At 39.7% G+C, this 21150-nt stretch overlaps 1 protein-coding gene across 5 annotated transcripts in view; it reads left to right on the forward strand.

Annotated features, from left to right (window-relative positions):
• The window catches only part of PTPRG (protein tyrosine phosphatase receptor type G), a 699320-nt gene that overhangs the window by 403082 nt on the left and 275088 nt on the right, over nt 1–21150 (forward strand). For all 5 annotated transcript variants that reach the window (XM_027587463.2, XM_027587464.2, XM_027587465.2 and 2 more), the window contains exon 3: nt 12658–12837. In XM_027587463.2, the coding sequence (XP_027443264.1) occupies nt 12658–12837 (180 nt within the window). The remainder of the gene's footprint in view (nt 1–12657; nt 12838–21150) is intronic.

A 21150-nucleotide genomic window follows, 5' to 3' on the forward strand; every position in this document is an offset into this window, starting at 1 on the left:
CCCTCTGAAGTGCCTCCCAATCCCACACACACCCCTCCACACCAGGCCCCTCAGCTGTTGAGTGAGTGCCTCATAAAGCTGTTTTTAATTTCTTGTTCTTTTCCTCTCAGCCCTTATGTTGGTGGATTGTTACATAGACTGTGAGCCCTCCCAAACACCAAACTTTGGGAATTTTCCCTCTTTCTCCTCGTGATTGGGATTTCTCCTGAGCATGTGGAGCGTGATGCTGGCATTAGAGAGTCATGGCGAGAAAAAGGACCCCCGAGCCTTGTCTGAGCCAGACCTCAACTGTCGCTTTTGTCTCCTTGGTGGGATGTGGCTGCGACCCCGGGGGGTCTTCCCTACCTACTGATTGTACTGTGGCTTGTGTCTGAGGCAGAAGCCTTGGTGAGAGGCAGCTGTTCCAGTGAAGGCTTTCAGGGATTCTTACCCCTGACCCCTCCTTTACCAAGAGTAAGAATTTACAGCAAGGGACTTCAGAGTTTGTCCCTTTTCCTGTTGTCTAAATGAGATCTTTAAACCCTCTCCTACAAGGAAAAGGAATAGCTAGAGACTCAGGAAGGAAGGGGGATCAGGAGATGTTATCCTTCGTTGTAGTCCATCCAGCATGCATTTCTGATTTTTATCTTTATAATTGGACATTTTCGTCTTAGGGATGAATGTAGAAAAAGCATTGAATAATTTAATTGTTGGTCTTTTTGAACAAATACTCTGATTATATCTTGTATTTTTCAGTGACAAATAGCAGAAAGCCTACTCAAGCTGTTGTAAACACAAAAGCATATAAAACTGAAAAGTCTAGAGGTGAAATTTAAGTTTCAGGAATGGTTTGATCAGTCTTGCTTCCTCCCTCCCTCCCTCCCTCCCTCCCTCCCTCCCTCCTCCCCTCCCTCTCTCTACTCCTCTCCCTTCCCTTCCCTTCCCCAACCCTCCCCCTCATCTCCCTCTCCCTCCCTTCCTTCCTTTTTTTCCTCTGGCCTTTATACTTGTCAGTTTTGGCCTCTGGTTGATTGCAGTTCAGCTCACTCGCTTCCTCTTGTTCATTCACATTCTAGGAGGAGGGTAGGTTTTCCCTCAGGCTCTGAGCAGAAGTCTGGAGTTTTGTTTTTGTTTATTTCCATTATGTATATTTAATATCTTTATTAAAAGTCAAAATGATACAAATTAGCCATATATAAGCAATTTCAGATTTATGAAATAAAAATGAAACATCATAGGATTTCCCTAATTTCTGAAAATTTATAACTAAGCAAATCATAATTCAAATATTTATTTTAATGTAACCCAAATATTACAACAATTCATAAAATAACATTTAGATTTCATTAGTTTAATATTCTTCCTCTAAATACTAAGGTCAAACTATTTTTAACATTAAAATTTTTTTAAATTTTATTTTATTATGTTACGTTAATCACCATACATCATTAATTTTTGATATAGTGTTCCATGATTCATTGTTTTGCATATAACACCCAGTGCTCCAATCAGTATGTGCCGTCTTTAATACCCATCACCAGGCTAACCCATCCCCCCACCCCCCTCCCCTCTAGAACCCTCAGTTTGTTTCTCAAAATCCATAGTCTCTCATGGTTCGTCTCCCCCTCCGATTCCCGCCCGCCTTCAATTTCCCCTTCCTACTATCTTCTTCTTTTTTTTTTTTTAACATATAATGTATTATTTGTTTCAGAAGTACAGGTCTGTGATTCAACAGTCTTACACAATTCACAGTGCTCACCATAGCACATACCCTCCCCAATGTGTATCACCCAGCCACCCCATCCCTCCCACCCCCCATCACTCCAGCAGCCCTTAGTTTGTTTCCTGAGATTAAGAATTCCTCATATCAGTGAGATCATTTGATATGTGTCTTTCTCTGATTGACTTATTTTGCTTAGCATAATACCCTCTAGTTCTGTCCACGTCATTGCAAATGGAAAGATTTTGTGTTTTTTGATGGCTGCATAATATTCCATTGTGTATATATACAACATCTTCTTTACCCATTCATCTGTCAAGGGACATCTTGGCTCTTTCCACAGTTTGGCTATTGTGGACATTGCTGCTATAAACATCAGGGTGCATGGACCCCTTCGGATCACTACATTTGTATCTTTGGGGTAAATACCCGGTAGTGCAATTACTGGGTCGTAGGGTAGCTCTATTTTCAACTTTTTGAGGAACCTCCATACTGTTTTCCAGAGTGGTTGCACCAGCTTGCATTTCCACCAACAGCGTAGGAGGGTTTCCCTTTCTCCGCATCCCCGCCAACATCTGTCGTTTCCTGACTTGTTAATTTTAGCCATTCTGACTGGTGTGAGGTGCTATCTCATTGAGGTTTTGATTTGGATTTCCCTGATGTGCAGGATATAAAATCAATGCACAGAAGTCAGTGGCATTCCTATACACCAACACGACAGAAGAAAGAGAAATTAAGGAGTCGATCCCATTTACAATTGCACCCAAAACCATAAGATACCTAGGAAGAAATCTAAGCAAAGAGGCAAAGGATCTGTACTCAGAAAACTATAAAATACTCATGAAAGAAATGGAGGAAGACACAAAGAAATGGAAAAACGTTCCATGCACATGGATTGGAAGAACAAATATTGTGAAGATGTCAATGCTACCTAGAGCAGTCTACACATTCAGTGTAATCCCTATCAAAATACCATCCGCTTTTTTCAAAGCAATGGAACAAATAATCCTAAAATTTGTATGGAACCAGAAAAGACCCCGAATAGCCAGAAGAATTTTGAAAAAGAAAAGCAAAGCCGGTGGTATCACAATTCTGGACTTCAAGCTCTATTACAAAGCTGTCATCATTAAGACAGTATGGTACTGTCACAAAAACAGACACATAGATCAATGGAACAGAATAGAGGGCCCAGAAATGGACCCTCAACTCTAGGGTCAACTAATCTTCGACAAAGCAGGAGAGAATGTCCAGTGGAAAAAAGACAGTCCCTTCAACAAATGGTGTTGGGAAAATTGGACAGCCACACGCAGAAGAATGAAACTGGACCATTTCCTTACACCACACACAAAAATAGACTCCAAATGGTTGAAAGACCTCAACGTGAGACAGGAGTCCATCAAAATCCTCAAGGAGAACACAGGCAGCAACCTCTTCAACCTAAGCCACAGCAACTTCTTCCTGGAGTCTTGTTTTGAGTCATACCAACCTAAAACATTCCCTCTGATCAGGGAAATCCCATGTGCTAATTGGCTTAGTCCTGGGTTAACACCCTTTCCCAAGCCAATTACTTTTTAAGGAGGATGAAATTAAACTGAGGGTCAAATACCAATCAGACATTATTTCCAGAGCCAGAAACAGGGTCAGGCTTTCCAGAATTTAGGGTTTGAATGTAGTTTCCAGAAGAAAGTATACATAATCATATTTATTGAACAGATACTGTGTGCCAAGTACTGTGGGACGTGCTTTATATGTAGTAACTTATTTAATACTCATCACATCTCTGTGGTATTTATTCAGTGAGGAATGTATTCAGTGAGAGTGAATGTTGGCTCGGCTATTAACAAATATTTTATATGCCTAGTTCTTTCTTCCAGGTGTTACAGAAAGCGTTCTTGTGAATTTAGAACTCTTATAAATTTTAGCGATAATCTGATACAATCTTCTATTTTGTGTGTGAGGAAATTGAATCATTGTAAGACTTGACTGCTGCCACATCCAAGTCTGCCTTCCAGAGTTGAGACTGGAATGAAAAGAGCAATTTTGTGGCAGGACTGTCACCACCTACCTCTCTGGTGCTCTTGACGGGCATTGCTAACTGATCTGGTCTTTACTGATAAGTCATCATACAGTCATTTGGAGTTAACATGTCAGTTAAAACTTATCGGCCATCTTTGATCTAGAACTCAGAAGGCTAGTTTCCTTACCCAGCGCTCTTTCCACTATGCCACCTGGCCATTTTCGTCCTTGGATGTTTATATTAAATTTTGTGGAAGGCAGTCAGAATTCTAAAAGAGTAGATCTTTGTCACATGAAGAGTGTTGATTGCTTGAAGACATAGTTGATCTGAAGGTTGAAAACTTCAGGTCTGGAGCAAACTTACATATAGCTTATAAACACTTGAGATGTTTGGTGATTTGTTGTTGTTGTAGTAGTTAATAGCTCAGATGCTTTTTTAACCAATTCCTTGTTGTATCTACAAGAAGCAAAAATGAAGTTGGCCCAACTTTAAACAATATTTGTTAGATTTTGAGTGAATAAACCATCTCAGTTATTAGTAGGAATTTTGACTGCATGTTTGGATGAGGGTAGATTCCATATGAAAGATACAACTTTTTATATCCCAGGTACATCTAGACATGCATCAGTACAGACTTTGTCTTTGAAGGACCAGAATCCTCTAGTCTGTGAATTGCATGCCTGCATAGTGCCTGCTTTACTGCTGTCACATAATCATGCAGACATCACTAATCAATCACCCAATCCTTTTGAGCCTCTACTCAGCCTCAGATCTGTGGCTCAGAACTCCCAGGTAGTCATTACTGGCATCCTTACTCTATGCAATACCCTCATTTTTTTTAAGACTTTATTTATTTATTAGACAGGGAGAGGGAGAGAGAGAGAGTGGGAGTACACAAGCAGAGGGAGCAGCAGAAGGAGAAGGAAAAGTAGGCTCCCAGCTGAGCAAAGAGCCCAGTGACAGCTCAATCCCAGGACCCTTGGATTGTGACCTGAGCCGAAGGCAGAGGCTTAACTGACTGAGCCACCCAGATGCCCTGCCATACTCTCATTATTAAGGACAATATCATAGGCTCCGGGGAGATCTTCAGCATCAGGATTAGAATCAGGGACCTTCAATTTAGAGATTGTGCTGTTCTCTAGTTTTAACATCTAGTCCTAAGATAGAGATCCTGTGGAATTAAATGAATAATAGTTGGTATTAAAAAAAGTGTAAAGTAGTTCCCATGTCTGGTGTTACTGTCTGATAGTATTTCTGGTGTTATGGTTAGTTATTGATATTACCTTAAAAACACACCATTGATGTGAAATGGAGGAACGAAGTTTTTATACCTAAAATTTAAAAATAAAAAATTTGCCCAACTCTTTTATTACCGGGAAGGAAAATTTACATTTTCTTAACTGGTTTAAAAATTAGAATATTCCTATGAATAACGTTGAAACACTTCATAATTATGCATGTGTAAAAAATGAAAACACTGGAGATCAGCAATGGGAATGCTTTCTAGCACTTTTTCCTTTTTTTAATATATACGGCAGTAAATGCATAAAAGGTAATTAAGTTCCTGGTAGTGGAGAATGCAAAAGAATCGCAAGCTAAATCCCATAAAGCTTTTTAATTAAAACATGGAACAGTTTTAAGACGTGTTTTAGATTTGGGAGAAAAAGCATTAGTTATAATATTAGGTAAAAAAATGAATACTAATATTTTTGAATTGTTGCTGTTGGTTAAAAGTAGACAACAAGATGCAGGGTAATAAGCCTGGATTCAGGTAATACTTTTAATATAAGTTCCTCGAGGGAGGCATTAATAAGCATATTTGACTAGAAACAGCACATAACATGTATTATCAGTTTTGTTTTTAATTAGATTTAGACAGAATTCATTATTTTTAATGGCTTTTCATTAGTGAACAGAAACCGTTATTTGGATGTATTATGGTAAAATAAATTCAAGTTGTATGCTTATTTTCTGCAAAGAATCTCTTAGGTATTTAAAGAAATCATTGTTTGGAACATAAATCCTAGATAGATATTTGAAATTCCTCACTTTTAGATAAATGTATGATTTATATGCTCTAAAAGTAGCAATTTTATCTCTTTCTCAAGTCAGGTATTAATAATGAACTATAACTAAATGAGATTGTTTACTTAAGTTGTTTAAAAGTCTTATTGATTTATTTGTATCTCTTCATATTGGGCTTTTCAAATAATATTGCTGGAAGTTGGGGTCAAAATTAGATTTTTCTCTCAGATTTTTATTTGAATTTTCTTCGAACACGATAACATACTTTTGGTCCAAAATTTATGTATGTCCACCAAATTCTTTGGATTAAATCTGCCTTAAAGAGACACCGAATTTAAAGTGGGATCTCAGACGTGAGCCCAGATTTATAGTATTTGCTGTTATTTTCATGTGGGGAATTCTGTCTGCCTTAAATAGGCCAGTTGGAATTAAACTCCAGTTGTGTGATTTTTTCACTTTACTGTAGAAACATGTCTTCCTGATGCTAGTCTACTGAATTGTAGCATCTCAAAATGAGAAAAATACAGTGACTTGTTAATGGTACACCAGGGAGGTAGAAGTAGGGTTCTTTCAATGCACAAGTGAGCTGTAAATTAAGCTAATGATGTTCTTCTTTAACTATAGTTTTTAAAGGTGAATTTCTCCAACTTTATAATGTTTTTATATAATGTTAAATAATGAAATATCACCCACAGGCTTGCTGTGTTTTCTTCAAGTCAGTCTCTCTCTTCCTTTGGTTTTACTCAGTGGAAATTCATGCAAAGAGCTTAGGACAGCAATCCCAGCATTATATATAAACCAATGCCCATCACCTTTATCTGTTAGGCCATAGATCTGCCCCCAAATATATAACGGTACATCCAATAAAATCTGGATATTTATATGACTTCTGAGCAGTTTCATACATATTTCTTCATCTTGTCGGAGTAACCACCGGAAAATGACCCCATAGACAAAGAACAACCAGGAAATAAACATGGGTGTATTACTATTAACTGACTCAGCTTCATTCAGAGCTCATGAGTTTTCCCACTCATTTCCATGTTTGGTTCTGCTACTTAATCTAGAATACCACCATGCAGTTTTGTTTTGTTTTGTTTGTTTGTTTTTGACCACTCCTTAGTCTTCTTTGTTCTGTGACAAATTTTCAGTCTTTCCTGGTTGTTCATGACCTTGACATTTTTGAGGATTATCAGCCAGGTGTTTCATAGAATGTTCTTCAGTTTGGGTTTGTTTGATGTTTTCCTCATGATTAGACAGAGGCTATGAATTTTTAGAAAGAACCCCACAGAGGTGATGCACCCTTTTTACCACATCTATTAAGATGTGCATGATGGTCTGTGGCATCACAGGTGATGGTAACCTTCACCACCTGGTTAAGGTGGGATTACCAGGCTTCTCCACTGGGACATTGCTCTTTTTCCCTTGGCCTTTTCTGTTCTTTGAAAGCTATTGGAACTAAGTCCAGCTGGTGCTGGGATTACGCTCCTCTTCCTGGAGGATCAACCGTACTTTTGACTCTCGTCCTCCAAAATGGGAAGCACCAGAGCCCCATACACCTCTTAGCATTTCAAGGAGTGACTCCCCTGAAATGTCACCTTCAAAGTCCTGCCCCTGGGGAGGTGAGCCCCCCCCCCTTTGTGTATCACAAAATACTTGCATCCACCTGCCTTAGCCCTTAGCCCCTGATTGGACTGCATATTGGTTTCCTCCATTAGATAGTCAAGTTCTTGAGGGCCTATGACCTGTTTTTATGACACAATAGCAGTGGCAGTAGGAGCACCCACCATTTACCAAGTTTTCGTTGTCGGGCCCTTCTTTTTTCAAGATTTTATTTATTTATTTATTTGAGAGAGAGAGAGAGAGAGAGAACAGAGGGAGAGGGGGCAGACTCCCTGCTGAGCAGAGAACCTGACGTCGGGCTCCATCCCAGGACCCCAAGATCATGACCTGAGCTGAAGGCAGATGCTTAACCAACTGAACCACCCAGGGGCCCCATTGTTGGGCACTTCTTAAAGTACTTTCCATTGCTTATCTCATGTAATCCTCAAAACTACCCTTTGATGTGACACCACTAATTTTTCCCATTGTACAGATGAGCAGACTGAGGCTCCAGCAGCTTCAGTTGTCCAGGGAACCCCAGGGGAACTGTGGCAGCTCCACCTGCTGGCACCCATTTCATAGCCCTGTGCCTGGTACTGAGCAGGTGTCAATTCCATATTTAAATGTCTACAGTGATAAATGGATTAACAAGACTGCTTTTGCTCTTTAACTGACCTTCTTTCAATAGAGAACTCTGTTAAAGCATCGAAAAAATAAGAGAGCCTTAAAAATAATCATGCTTCACTAGAGGCGTTAAAAGCGAAGTTCTGTCACATTCCTTTCTTTAAAAAACTGTAATTGGTGGGCTTGTTAAATTTGCACACAGATTCCTTCATGCACATCATACACCTGGAGCTATTTTACCTTCTCCATATTCAGACTAATTTAACGTATTAGTGATGAAAGGAAGGAGGTTGACATCCTGACTCTTGAGACCAAGGGAGTCAGGAAGACTAGTAAGAAGTCAGCAGATAAAAGTATAAAATTAAATCCAAAATAGCAGTGTAGTGTCATTAGAAGACACAACTATGCAACTCTTTAATCTCGTCTTGTAATTTATGTATTTGTGCCTAAAAATATGTACTAGCAGCGCCCTGTAGGTAGGGCCCTGCTCTAGGTATAAGAATAATGCTGAACAACACAGAGAAGGAAGCTATTTTCAGAGTGTCATGAACTAATGAGGAAGACAGACATTAAATTAAGGAATAGACGCCAAATTACATTAGTGATAGGACGTCCCAAGAAACACAGGCGCCCATTGCCGGGATGGTACACGACCCTTGTGTATGCCTCATGGAAACCTTCCATGACAAGGGTGTGTTTACGATGACATCAAACCTTTAGCCAAGAATTTTAAATGCATTCGTGGAATTCATTAAAAAGAAAGTATTGTTTCATCACAGGTTGAGTGAGATTCCACTGCCACTGTTAGATTCTCTTGCACCAAATATGTTGGCAGTGTGTCTCCATTAAGATCTCGTTGCCACAAGACTCTCAACAGGTCAATGGCAGATTACTTTTGGCAGCCCAACTGCCCTGTGGTTTCTGCCCTCCCGCTCCGCCCTGCCCTCTTTGAGAAGGTAGCCTTGTATAGTAGGTCGCCATGTCAGAGTTGGGGAGCTGTTGAAAATGGCTCCGGCTGCCAGCTGCACATATCCTGCTCATTCTAAGAAAGAGTCAGTAAGGGGAAACTGAAGTGCAAATGACTTTTCCTTCTTATTTAGATGGGTTATGTCATACCTGAGGGTAGAAGGCTTCTTGCTGATTGGTTTTCTTCCCAAAACTAGGTTTAAGTTAACCATGGCCTTTATTTAGTGTCATGTTTTTTACTTAAAAGCGTTTATTCAAACTTTTGAAAAACAAAGCATTCAATACTGTGAGATTGTACAGCTGCAAATGATTAATGATATAATTCTCAGCGCTTTATAAAGTGTCTTAACACTGAAGAGATTTATACAGTGTGAAATGGCGATGGTGCTTCGATGTGAGAATAGGTAATCGATACCTCGAAGCTTGGAAAAGTGTTCTATTTCCTCCACTAATGACATAGGGGTTTTTGCAAGGCAAGGGTGTTTGGAGCATGAAGCACTCCAAAGAAAAATTAATTTAAAATCTGAAGTGGAAGATCAGTTTCAATTAAAATTGCACTTGAATGTACATTGGGTAGAACTGTGAAAGCAAGCATGTAGTCGGCTTAAATCTTGATTGTTACCAGTGAATAAATTAATCCCACTGGTATGAACCCTGGTTATCTTTTTATAGAGTGCTAAATTGTATTTCACCCATATCTAGAGGGTTTTGAGAAATAATATGAATGGAAAGTACTTTTCAGAGGTTGTAGAGTACTTGTCTTTATTAGTAGGATAATTATAAGGAGTCTGTGTTTTTACAAATGACAGCTTGCATTCTTATTTCTTTGGAGTCATACATATTTGGATTTATTTTACTGTGCATTTTTTTTCCCATCGAGTATAATTTTATCGTACTAGGGACTTTCTAAAAGTCATTACACACACACACACACACACACACACACACGCACGCACGCACGATATTAAAACACTAGTTACCAGGGCCGCCTTGGTGGCTCAGTTGGTTAAGCATCTGCCTTCAGCTCAGGGCATGATCCCAGGGTCCTGGGATCGAGCCCAGCCCTGGGGCTCTCTACTCAACAGGGAGCCTGTGTCTCCCTTTCCCTTTGCCTGTGTCTCCCCCTGCTTGTGTGCTCTCTCTCTCTCTCTCTCTGTGTCAAATGAATAAATAAAATATTGGGATGCCTGGGTGGCTCAGTCGGTTAATCATCTGCCTTCAGGTCAAGTCATAATCCCGGGGTCCTGGGATCAAGTCCTGCATTGGGCTTCTAGCTCAGCGGGGAGCCTGCTTCTCCCTCTGCTTCTGCCGCTCCCCCAGTTCATGCACTCATTCTCTCTCTCTCTGACAAATAAATAAGTAAATCTTTAAAAATAAATAATAAATAAATAAATAAATAAATAAATAAATCTTTTAAAAAATAAGGTAAAACATTAGTTTCCATAATTTGAACATAGAAGCTCATGAGATACATCAACAATCACTTTATTTATCTGGAAGAAAATTTAAAAAATGGACAGGAAAATTGGAGCCGTTCCTTATGTCCCCTTTCGCCTCCTTTTTTCCTTCAAATGTAATGATGCAAGATGAAAATAAAGTTTGGCTAGAGTATATGCAAATGCACACTCTGTTCCTTTATGACTCATCAGAGTCTTAGGGAATTTGACCAAGAGGTGAAGAAACATGAGTGAAAAGCCCTTGATGTTTCTTCTTTTAGCAAGAAGTCTTAAATGGTGATGTTAACTTTTTCTAGAAAGCCTTATGACACTTGTAAATGATTTTGAAAAGTGCCCTGAGGTTGCTAAACCTTTGCCAAGCGGTGAGCATGTTCTTTCTGATAGTGTCTTTTATCCTACTGTTTGGGATGAGAATTAGGGAAGATGACCCAGGCCAAGTTATTTGCCAGATAGCAAGAATATGCACCATTTTCAGGGGGTTGCATTAATTGCTCTTGTAGCCTTGAAGCTTCCGTTATTGAGACTGAAAAGATGTTCTGTGATTGTCTCTTTTTTCATGGGACCATTGTTTACACCACCTGTGAATTGTAGAGGCTTAGGGGGTTGGGGACATTCATGGCCTGTGTGAACATGGCAGTGGGTTGGGCACAGGTGTGTGGGCTTTTATTCAGCAGTAGGGAGACTCTGTGTCTCTGCTCCTCCATCACACAAGGCTAGGTATAGAGTGAGGTACGAAAATACTGATTGTTGGTGGTTTGGTCTCTTCAGATCACTTTGGCCATTCATCCTCTTCTTTCTGATATGTGAAGAAGTTTAAAGCTATAAATCTTAGGAATCCATGTATATGTACGTATACATATGTATACACATTACTGATTGGGAAACCTAAAAATTGTAACGTTTAGACTTATTTCATACCTAATTCTTAGAAAGAGATTTATGTTAATCTTTCTGGCGAAGGATGTTTCCTTTTAATGGGCCCTTCTGCTTTTTGTCATGTCAAGAAGGTTCAAGGCTGGATGCAGAAAAATCTCAGAGCTTGTTATCAACTTAATAGATGTCCCCCCAGATTATTTCATTTCCAAGTAGTGCAGACAGGCGGTGCAGTATGTTCTCTCTGCCTGTGCCTGCTTGGTACCCAGGAGGATTCTGCACTGTTGCATTCTCTCTTAATCTTGCAGCATATATGCCCCCAAAGCCTGTATTTATATGAGAGCTGCGTTCAATCTGCAGTTACCTTTATACCTCCATCTCCTTTGCCTGGGAGGGATTGAGAAGGAGAGGTGAGTGCCTGAACACGCAAATTTACAAATTCTGGCCCAACTGAAAAATCTTCCACAATTAACCAAAGGAAAACCCTGCGTCATTGACCCATTATTTGTAATGACTCTCATCCTGTATTATGGTGCCTTTAATTTTTTTCTTTTTCCAGTTCACAGACTCCTAGGAGCTAATAAGAAAGTTAGGTTTGGGGCACCCAGGTGGCTCAGTTGGTTAAGCAACTGCCTTTGGCTCAGGTCATGATCCTGGAGTCCTGGGATCGAGTCCCACATCGGGCTTCCTGCTCAGCAGGGAGTCTGCTTCTCCCTCTGACCCTCTTCCCTCTCGTGCTCTCTCTCAAATAAATAAATAAAATCTTTAAAAAAAAAAAAAAAGAAAGTTAGGTTTGGTATACCATTGGTAATAGCAAAACATGCCGAACAGAGGAAGGTGTTTTCTTGTGAATAAATGCTTTGCTTATTTTGGAAGACTTACTTAGGATTTTTTTTAATGTTTTATTTATTTATTCATGAGAGTCAGAGAGAGAGAGAGAGAGAGGCAGAGGCAGAAGGAGAAGCAGGCTCCCCACTGAGCAGGGAGCCCGATGCGGGACTCAATCCCAGGACCCTGGGATCATGACCTGAGCCGAAGGCAGACGCTTAACCATCTGAGCCACTCAGGCGCCCACTACTTAGGATTTTTTAAAAATAAGAACAACTCTGACAGCCCTTCTGCTCAGCTTCCTTAATCTGATTACAGATAAAGTAGCAAATGTTTGATTACAAATCAAGAAGCAAAACTATCTTAAGGAACATGTCTTTTCTCCAGTCTTATTACCCTATCAAGCAAATGGTTTGGATTCATAGTTTTCAACGGACTGACATCTTTGGAGTCGAACGTGGGGGGAAATGTACCTTTAGAGATACAGCGGTTGGCTTCCTACGTCCTGTTCATTCCATCACCAACCCTTGGGGCATGAAGATTGAAGTATTGTTTTCTTTTAACAGGTGCCTATGGTCCTGAGCACTGGGTCACGTCTAGTGTCAGCTGCAGGGGCCGTCACCAGTCTCCCATAGACATTTTAGACCAGCATGCGCAGGTCGGCGAAGAGTACCAGGAGCTGCAGCTGGATGGCTTCGACAGTGAGTCTTCTAACAAAACCTGGATGAAAAACACAGGGAAAACAGGTAGACTGTGATTTTTTTTACTAGTCAACAAATAATCAATGTGGAATATTTTTGGCTATCTCTAGTATTTGCCTTACCCATGATTTGTCCCTTAAGTAGTGCATGTTGTTCTGATGAACATACAGCTGAGTGAGAACTTTGGAATCAGCTAAATTGCTTCAAGAACCAGCCACTTGCTCCCCTAGCTGTGTGATTTGGGGCAAATTACTTAACCACTCTGTGCCTCAGGTTTTAGAAATACAATAAAGATGCATAATAAAATAATATCAGCCTTATAGGGTTGTAAGGATTTAGTGAATCCATATATGTAAAATGTATATAGAATGGACTTTCAGAAATCTGCCCTACCCATTATGGTGGCCACTAGCCCCATGGCTATTTAAATTTAACTATTAAGTCAGTAAGTAAGTAAGATTAAAGTTCACTCCCTCAGTTGTAATAGCCACATATCTTTTTTTGCTTTCCCCCCCGACTTTGTTAGGTTGTCTACGTGCAGTGTTTGAAAGCAGAGGATACACATTCAGATCTTTGTGGAGTTTTTTGGGGGGGAAGTTCACTTGACTTTTATTTAACATTAAATAAGTTTAATATATACAATGTGATGATTTCATATATGTTTATATTGCCAAGTGGTTATCATAATTAGGTTAGTTAACACTCCCATCACTTCACATCCTCAGTTCCCTCCCTCCCTCCCTCCCTCCCCTCCTTCCTTCCTTTGTTTCTTTTGATGAGAATATTTAAGACATACTTCCTTAGCAGTTTTGAAGAATAAGGGATTGTTGACTATAGTCCCCATGATCTACATCCCCAGAACTTACTTCTCTTAAAATGGCCCTTTATATCCTTTGATCACATCTTCCCATTTACTGCATCTTCAGCCCCTGGCAACCACCATTCTACTCTTTGTTTCTATAATTCCAGCTTTTTTAGATCCCATATATGAGAACATAGAGTGTTTGTCTTTGTCTGACTTACTTGAGTATAATGCCCTTAGGTCCATCCATGTTGGCACAAATGGCACAGGATGTCTTTCTTTTTTATGGCTGAATAATATTCCAATATATATTTTCTTTGTCTGGTTATCAGTTGATGGGCACTCAGGTTGTTTCTGTGTCTCAGCTATTATGAATAATGCTACAGTGAACATGGGGGTGCAGATATCTCTTCAAGGTAGTAATTTCATTTCCTTTGCATACATACCCAGAAGTAGAATTGTGGGATCATATGGTAGTTGTATTTTTGGTATTTTGAGGAGCTGCCATACTCTTTCCTATAGGAGCTGTACCAATTTCCTTTCCCAGCAACAGTGTACAAGGGTACCCTTTTCTCCACAGCCTCACCAATACTTTTTATTTCTTGTCTTCTTGATAATAGCCATGCTCACAGGTGTGAGGTGGTATCTCATTGTGGTTTTGATTTGCATTTCCCTGATGCTTAGTGACGTTGAGCACTTTCCATGTACCTATTGGCCATTTGTGTGTCTTTGGAAAAATGCCTATGGTCTTTTGCCAACTTCTAAGCAGGGTTATTTAGGGTTTTTTTTCTTGTTGTTGTTGTTTGGGGGTTTTTTTTGGATTTTATAGTGGGTTTTTGTTGTTTTATGCTACTACGTTACATGAGTTCTTTACATATTTTGGTTATTAAAATCTTTATCACATGTATAGTTTGCAGTTTTTTTTCCTATTCAGTAGATTGCTTTTTCATTTTTTAAATTGTTTCTTTTGCTGTGGGGAAAGAAGCTTTTTAGTTCAATGTGGTCTCACTTGTTTGATTTTGCTTGTGTTGCTTGTGCTTTTGGTGTTCTGTCCAAAAAAATCATCGCTAAGACCCTTGTCTAGGAGATTTTACCCCATGTTTTCTTCTAGGAGTTTTGTGGTTTCAGGTCATACATTTAAGTCTTTAATTCATTTCAAATTAATTTTTGTGAGTGATGTAAGGTAGGAATCCAACTTCGTTCCTTTGCACATGAATATTTAATTTTCCCAGCACCATTTATTGAAGAGACAGACGATTCTTTCCCATTGAGTGTTCTTGGCTCTCATGTCAAATATTAGTTGATTGTATATTGTATATGTGTGGGTTTATTTCTGGGCTCTAGATTCTGTTCATTGGTCTGTGTCTGTTGTTATGCCAGTATTACACTGTTTTGGTTACTATAGCTTCGTAGCATAGTTTGAAATGCCTCCAGCTTCATTTTTCTTTCTCAGGATTCTTTTGGCTATTCAGGGTCTTTTGTGGTTCTATAGGAATTTTAGGATTGTTTTTACTGTTTCTGTGAAAAACGCCATTAGAATTTTGATAGGGATTACATTAAATTTGTAGATCATGGGTAGTATTATACTAGCCGCATTTCAAATGCTCCGTAGCCACAAAGGGCCAGCAGTTACCATAGCGAGGTAGCCAGACAGAGTACGTTCTATCATTGCAAAAAGTTCTGTTGGACAGTTCTGCCCCAAATGCATGAGTGGAAGTAAAATTCTTACCTCCTTGAGTTTTTTCTTTAATATTTCCTATTATATTAGGGCACAGAGGAACATGTTCTCGTCCTTTTATCTATCAGGCCAGCAACTTGAATCTCCTGCTTTTTTTTTTTTTTTTTTTTTACCCCCATCACCCTCACTTGTCTTTTGAAATTTTTTAACACAGAACATCGTATTTTCACCATGGCTAATACAAAGAGCTGCCTCCCTCTTAATCACTATTGTACAATTACCAGTTTCAGATTGTCCATGGAATTAGAGAATGCCTTGCTGTCCTCCGCTGTCTGATCTGAAAATAAACACAGGGGTGTTGTATCTTTGCCTAGTGCTACCTGGGTTTTTATTGGTACTAAATATATTTTTCATATCTTATTTTTTAACTCTTATAACTCTAACCCATTAAAACAAGCTCACTCTCTTTCTCTCTCTCTTTTTTGAAATGATCCCTTTGTAACCAAGGATGTCACTACAAACCACTCTTAGTAATCCCTTTCAAGAGCCTGGGCTGACCACAGCCCCCACACTGGGCTAAAATGACTTCACTGTCAGCCCTTTGGTTTCATTCTTATTATGGGTCAACAGAGTTGCCTTTTCTTTTTCTCTTTTCTTTCTTTCTTTTTTTTTTTTTGGTTTAAAAACTTTTATTTTAGAAAGGGATAGAGAGCCCCCACAGCTCGGGAGTGTGTGTGTGGGGGGTGGCACAGAGGGAGAAGGAGACAGAAACCCAAGCAGACTCCACTTTGAATGTGGAGCTGGACCTGCGGCTCGATCTCACAACCTTAAGATTAGACCTGAGCTGACACCAAGAGTCAGTGCCCAACCAGCTGTGCCACCCAGGCGCCCCAGAGTTGCCTTTTCTTTTAATCTAAGTGGCCGCATGTGCAACTTTGGGAGGATCCATTTTCTTTCTCCAAATAAGCATTTATCTGAGATTATTCATGGCTGATGCTTTGGGTTGGTCTGGTTTCTTCATAGAATTGCTTCTCACTAAGTCAGCACCGTGATTCCTGACTCCGGGCTCTTCTCCGTAATATTTTCATAATCAGTTCTCCTTGCCTCATCACAGGCTACCCTCTCCTGTAACTTGAGTCATCCATCTGGGTAGCTGCTTAGGAAAAATGTGTGACTGGTAAGATTATCCGTACACACTTTTTCACCCCTACCTCTAGTCTCCAATGTAGATTGTACATTTATTGTTACAATTCAGAATTTCTTTACCAGTGGTCCTGCTTTATATTTCCAATGTGAGCATCCTTTGGAGAACCGTGATGGGAATATTGACTCCCCCCGACAATCTGAATGTGGTGGGCGGGAGTGTTGCCATACTGGGTGTAATCAGATCTCAGAGCTGAGTGCCACATTCCGGAAGCGTGCCAAAGGCAATTCGTTGGGCTCTCTGATGCGGATTTCTGCTTGACTTGCAATGCTTGACAGCCTTCTGCAAAGATAACATGTTTCAGTGACAGCTTTCAGCTTGGTATCTCCAATGACAGGTTTTAGATGAGTGTGGGGTTCACCCAATGCAAGTTGATTCATGACTTTAGTCTTCCAGGAGCTGATTATCAATCTCTGTCACTGTGCTGACTTCCTGGAGTAATCCACAACTTGTTGCATATCTGTGAGTGTGTGCGCCTGGTTTTGGAGTACAGCCATCCAAATGTGAGCTCATCTCTCTCAGAAATTTCAGAAGAAGCACACCTTTCTGAGAAGCAAGAATAAATCCTCATTACTTCTCAAATTGTACTTACTGTAAATTGGTGACATCACCCTAGATAGACTATATCTCAGATAATCTAAGATGATTCCCTAGGACTCTTTTCTAAAAAGTGACAACCACGTATATGCAACTTCAAACAAGGACATGGAATTGTTTTCTGTTCTCTTAAGTTTCAGTGTGTGATGGCGTAGAAACTTGGGTGCAGAAATCACCCTTTTTCTTCGTTTTCTTTGTCTTCTTTTTTTTTTTTAAATAAGCACAGACCTAGAAGCTTCTTTCATCCTGTACTTCTTAAAATGCTAAAGGAGTTCATGAATTTTCCAGTATTTTGGAGAAATGAAGATTCAGTGGCTTTGTTATTACGCATGGATCATATAAATTAAACTGAACAACAGTATACATATAGTGCAGGTGCTGTGTCTACATTAAGGGTGAGGATTGATAATATCCCCAGTGAATACTGTTGATAGGTAACTTAGAAAAACACGCATATCATCAGCCCTAATTGAAGATGAAATGGACCTATAGGACCCCAACCGGGGAAGGAAGAGACCTCAGAGTGTGAGGAGAAAGTGGCCAGCAAAGGAAAAGCACCAAGTGCTGGAAAAGTCCGAAGATTAAATCCCTTTGCTGCTACTCGTGGCATGAAAGTCTCCACAATTCCGTCCTGATCCCAATATAGCTGTGGGAAGACAAAGGCCTTCCTAGGTTTGGCGACCTCAAATGCTGCAGAGCCCAAGACCCACGGTAGAGGCCCAGGGAAGAAGCCGAGAATCAAAGAAGAGGAAGAGAAAGAATGAAGTTCTTCATTGGGGAAAGAGGACCCATGACAGACTCCCAAATAGCAGAGGCCAAGTTTTTCACTACTCCTAGTAAATCTGCAAGAAAAGCTCCCCACACTCCAGAAGCCTGGCCCAGAAAACCCAAAGTTCCCCAGTCGACCTAAAGTCAGAGAGTCAACCAGAAGGAAACATCCAAACTCCCTGAAGAGTTTTTAAAAATACCCAGGTCCTGACCCCTGTTGCAGCCTTCTCCAAAAGTGAGCCCTGGACTTAAGTGCTTTTTTAAAAGCCTTGACAAGTTTTACGGGTGTATGTTTGTGGGTATGAGAACCCGTACTTTGAAGTAAATCCATTTCTTTAAAATTGTTCTTCTGTGTATTTTCTAATATAATTGGGGAAAAACACAATGCTTCTCATGGTTTTTTTATTATTAAAGTATAACATTTGCTTCTGAGTAAACTGTTGGCATTCCAGAAAAATTTTTAAAAATACAAAACACGCATATCATTGAACTATGGTTTTGCCAGATGTTACTTTTTTGAGGAACTGGACAAAGGGGACACAGGACCATTGTATTATCTCTTACAACTGCACGTGAATCTATAATTACCAGAAAAATTAAAAGGTTAATTAAAGAAAAGCCACATAAGCCACATGGTCTTTCTTTGTTGCAGTTCTTCATTTTATATTTATCTTGGATACCTAGATGAAGAAAAAAACTTCCCTTTCCTTCTCCATTAATTTTTAAGCAACACATGGTTTTTCTCCAAAAGTCCTTTTTTGAAATTTGTTCTTCCAGAAAATAAATTCAGTAGAAAGTATTTATTTTTTGTGATGGAAATTTACAGGTCACTTATCTGTAAAATAGACTGTCTTTTGGATATTAAAATATGAATATAGAACATTAATATTTAAAGCAGCCTATTACATACAGACAGTAACTTTCCCATAAAACAGTTCTAATGTTCATATCTGTCTTAACCCCCTGAGAGTGCTATATATCCAATCCAGCATAATCAATAGAGCAAGTTAGTTGTACGTAGCCCACTTCTCGAAAGTTGTCTAAAATATCTTTATAAGACAGATAGCATCTCTCTTTTTCTTCCTGAGGAACCATAACTGTCTGCGTGCCACTTCTCATTTGATTTCATCTAAAGTTATTTCCCTTTCTTTCATTTTTGTAGAATGAAAAGATAATGCATTCATCAAGAACATTTCAAGATAATCTTGCTGTTCCTAGCATTAGCTTCTAGCTAAATGATCAGAATTTAAGACTTAGATGGTGCATTTGATGTATGTTAATAAGCCATGGGCTTCTGTGAATTTTAACTATTTGGAGGGCTTTTTGGTGTTTCACTACTTGTTCTTTCCTCCCACACCAAGGACAAATAGTAAAGGCATTTGTCATCATGCATTCATTTACTTCCATTTTCCCACTTTGTATTTTATTTGTTCACTATGTGCTTTTGTCTTTGCCTACATTCTTTTCTGTTTGTCTGCATATGCCACCATGCCTGGCATCGATGGATTCAGGAAATCGTTGTTAAATTAATAAAAGAAGATAGATTGCAATAGGCAAAGTATGGAAGCAGCCCAAGTGTCCATCCATAGATGAACAGATAAAGAAGAGGTGGTATATATATACAATGGAATATTATTCAGCCATAAAAAAGAATGAAATCTTACCATTAACAACACAGGTGGAGCTAGAGAGTATAATGCTAAATAAAATAAGTCAGAGAAAGACAGATACCATATGATCTCCCTCATTTTTGGAATTTAAGAAGCAAAACAAATGAACAAAGAAAGAGACAAATCAAGAAACAGACTCTTAACCTCCCGGGCTGGGCGGGGGGGTGGCGTGGAGGTGGCGAGTTAAATAGGTGATGGGGATTAAGAGCACACTTATGATGAGCAGTGAGTCATGTATAGAATTGTTGAATCACCTGAAACTAATATAATTCTGTATGTTAACTAGCTGGAATTAAGATAAAAACTTAAAAAATAAAATTTTTCCTATTTCAGAGGTCCAAATTCTTGGGTTCTTTCATCCTGTTATTACTCAGTCTTGCCTGAACTCTGGAATTCAAGTCAGAGCTATTTCACTGGGTCTGTCTTTAGCTAGATATACTACAAACTCTTTTTTATGTCTGCTCAGCTCCATTTCTTTTCTCTGAATCCCACAGCCCCAGCCCCTATGGTAAAACTAGTTTTGGAGGAGACGGAAGCCAATTATGGTCCAGTTACATAACCAATGATAATGGGAAAACCAGTGCTATTTTACGTGGGGAGACTTAAGTAAATTTTGAAGTTTGAGGGTCATTTTTGAAGGCTGTCTTTCTTTTTTAGGGCACAGGACTCTGCTAGATTGACATACGTCATATCTTGTATGATTAAAGGGTCAACTTACCCACTTTGTTCATCCTGCTCAGGTTAGCAGTGAGTTAACTGAGACCCTGGATAATCCCATGACTTGACAGCTCATCAATATCTGAGGCTGTTCCAACTTAACGTGTCCAGTCTGTCTTTAGCAGATGATGGCAGTAACCTCCCAACTTTTGTTCCCCCAACTAGTGTTGTTTTCTTTCTGGGCCTTCTTTACTTAGTAGCCGGAATAATTTTATTTCCTAAATCTGATCATGTCTGTCTTTCTGTCTCACCCTCTTTCTTTCTTGTTCTCACTTTCAGCCATATCAAGGACTTTCCATTTCTCCTGGGGGTAAAGACACATTGATCACTGTCCCTGCCTCATTCCACAGCTTCTGTGTCACACACCCTGCTGTCTGGGCGCCAGCCACCCTGGCTTCCTCTTGCTTACTCCCACTACGACAGAGCCTTTGCGTGAGCTTCTTTTTCCTGCTCCCCTCTCGTCAGCACTTCCCAAGGTTGCTCCTTTAACTCTCAGCTCATGTAATTTCATCAGTCCTTGCGGATACCCACTCCTCTTCTCCTGTCTGGGCTTGGTTTCTCACCTGTTACCACTTGTCCCACTTGCCGGGCTGTTTTTGCTGTTTAGTTGCCAGGGCCTGTCTTTCCCACCAACTGTGCCCTCCATGAAAGCTATGCCAGATTTACTAACCTTTTCTTCCCACTCATAAGTTGGTCAATATTTGAAGAAATAAATGCCAGTGTTAAGCTCATGTTTCTTGACTTCAGACCAGAACATTTCCCTTTTACCAAGGGCCCAAAGCATCCCCAAATGGACACCTATATTGTGGGTGGTCGGGGTGGGGAGTGGGGGCGGATCCCACCATTAAGATCCAATCATAGTGGTCTTTTCTCATTTTATAGTGTTAAAAATTGGTTGGGGATAGTGGAAGGAAGATAGCAA

Source organism: Zalophus californianus, chromosome 1, assembly GCF_009762305.2.
Source record: "Zalophus californianus isolate mZalCal1 chromosome 1, mZalCal1.pri.v2, whole genome shotgun sequence".
Classification (NCBI taxonomy): domain Eukaryota; kingdom Metazoa; phylum Chordata; class Mammalia; order Carnivora; family Otariidae; genus Zalophus; species Zalophus californianus.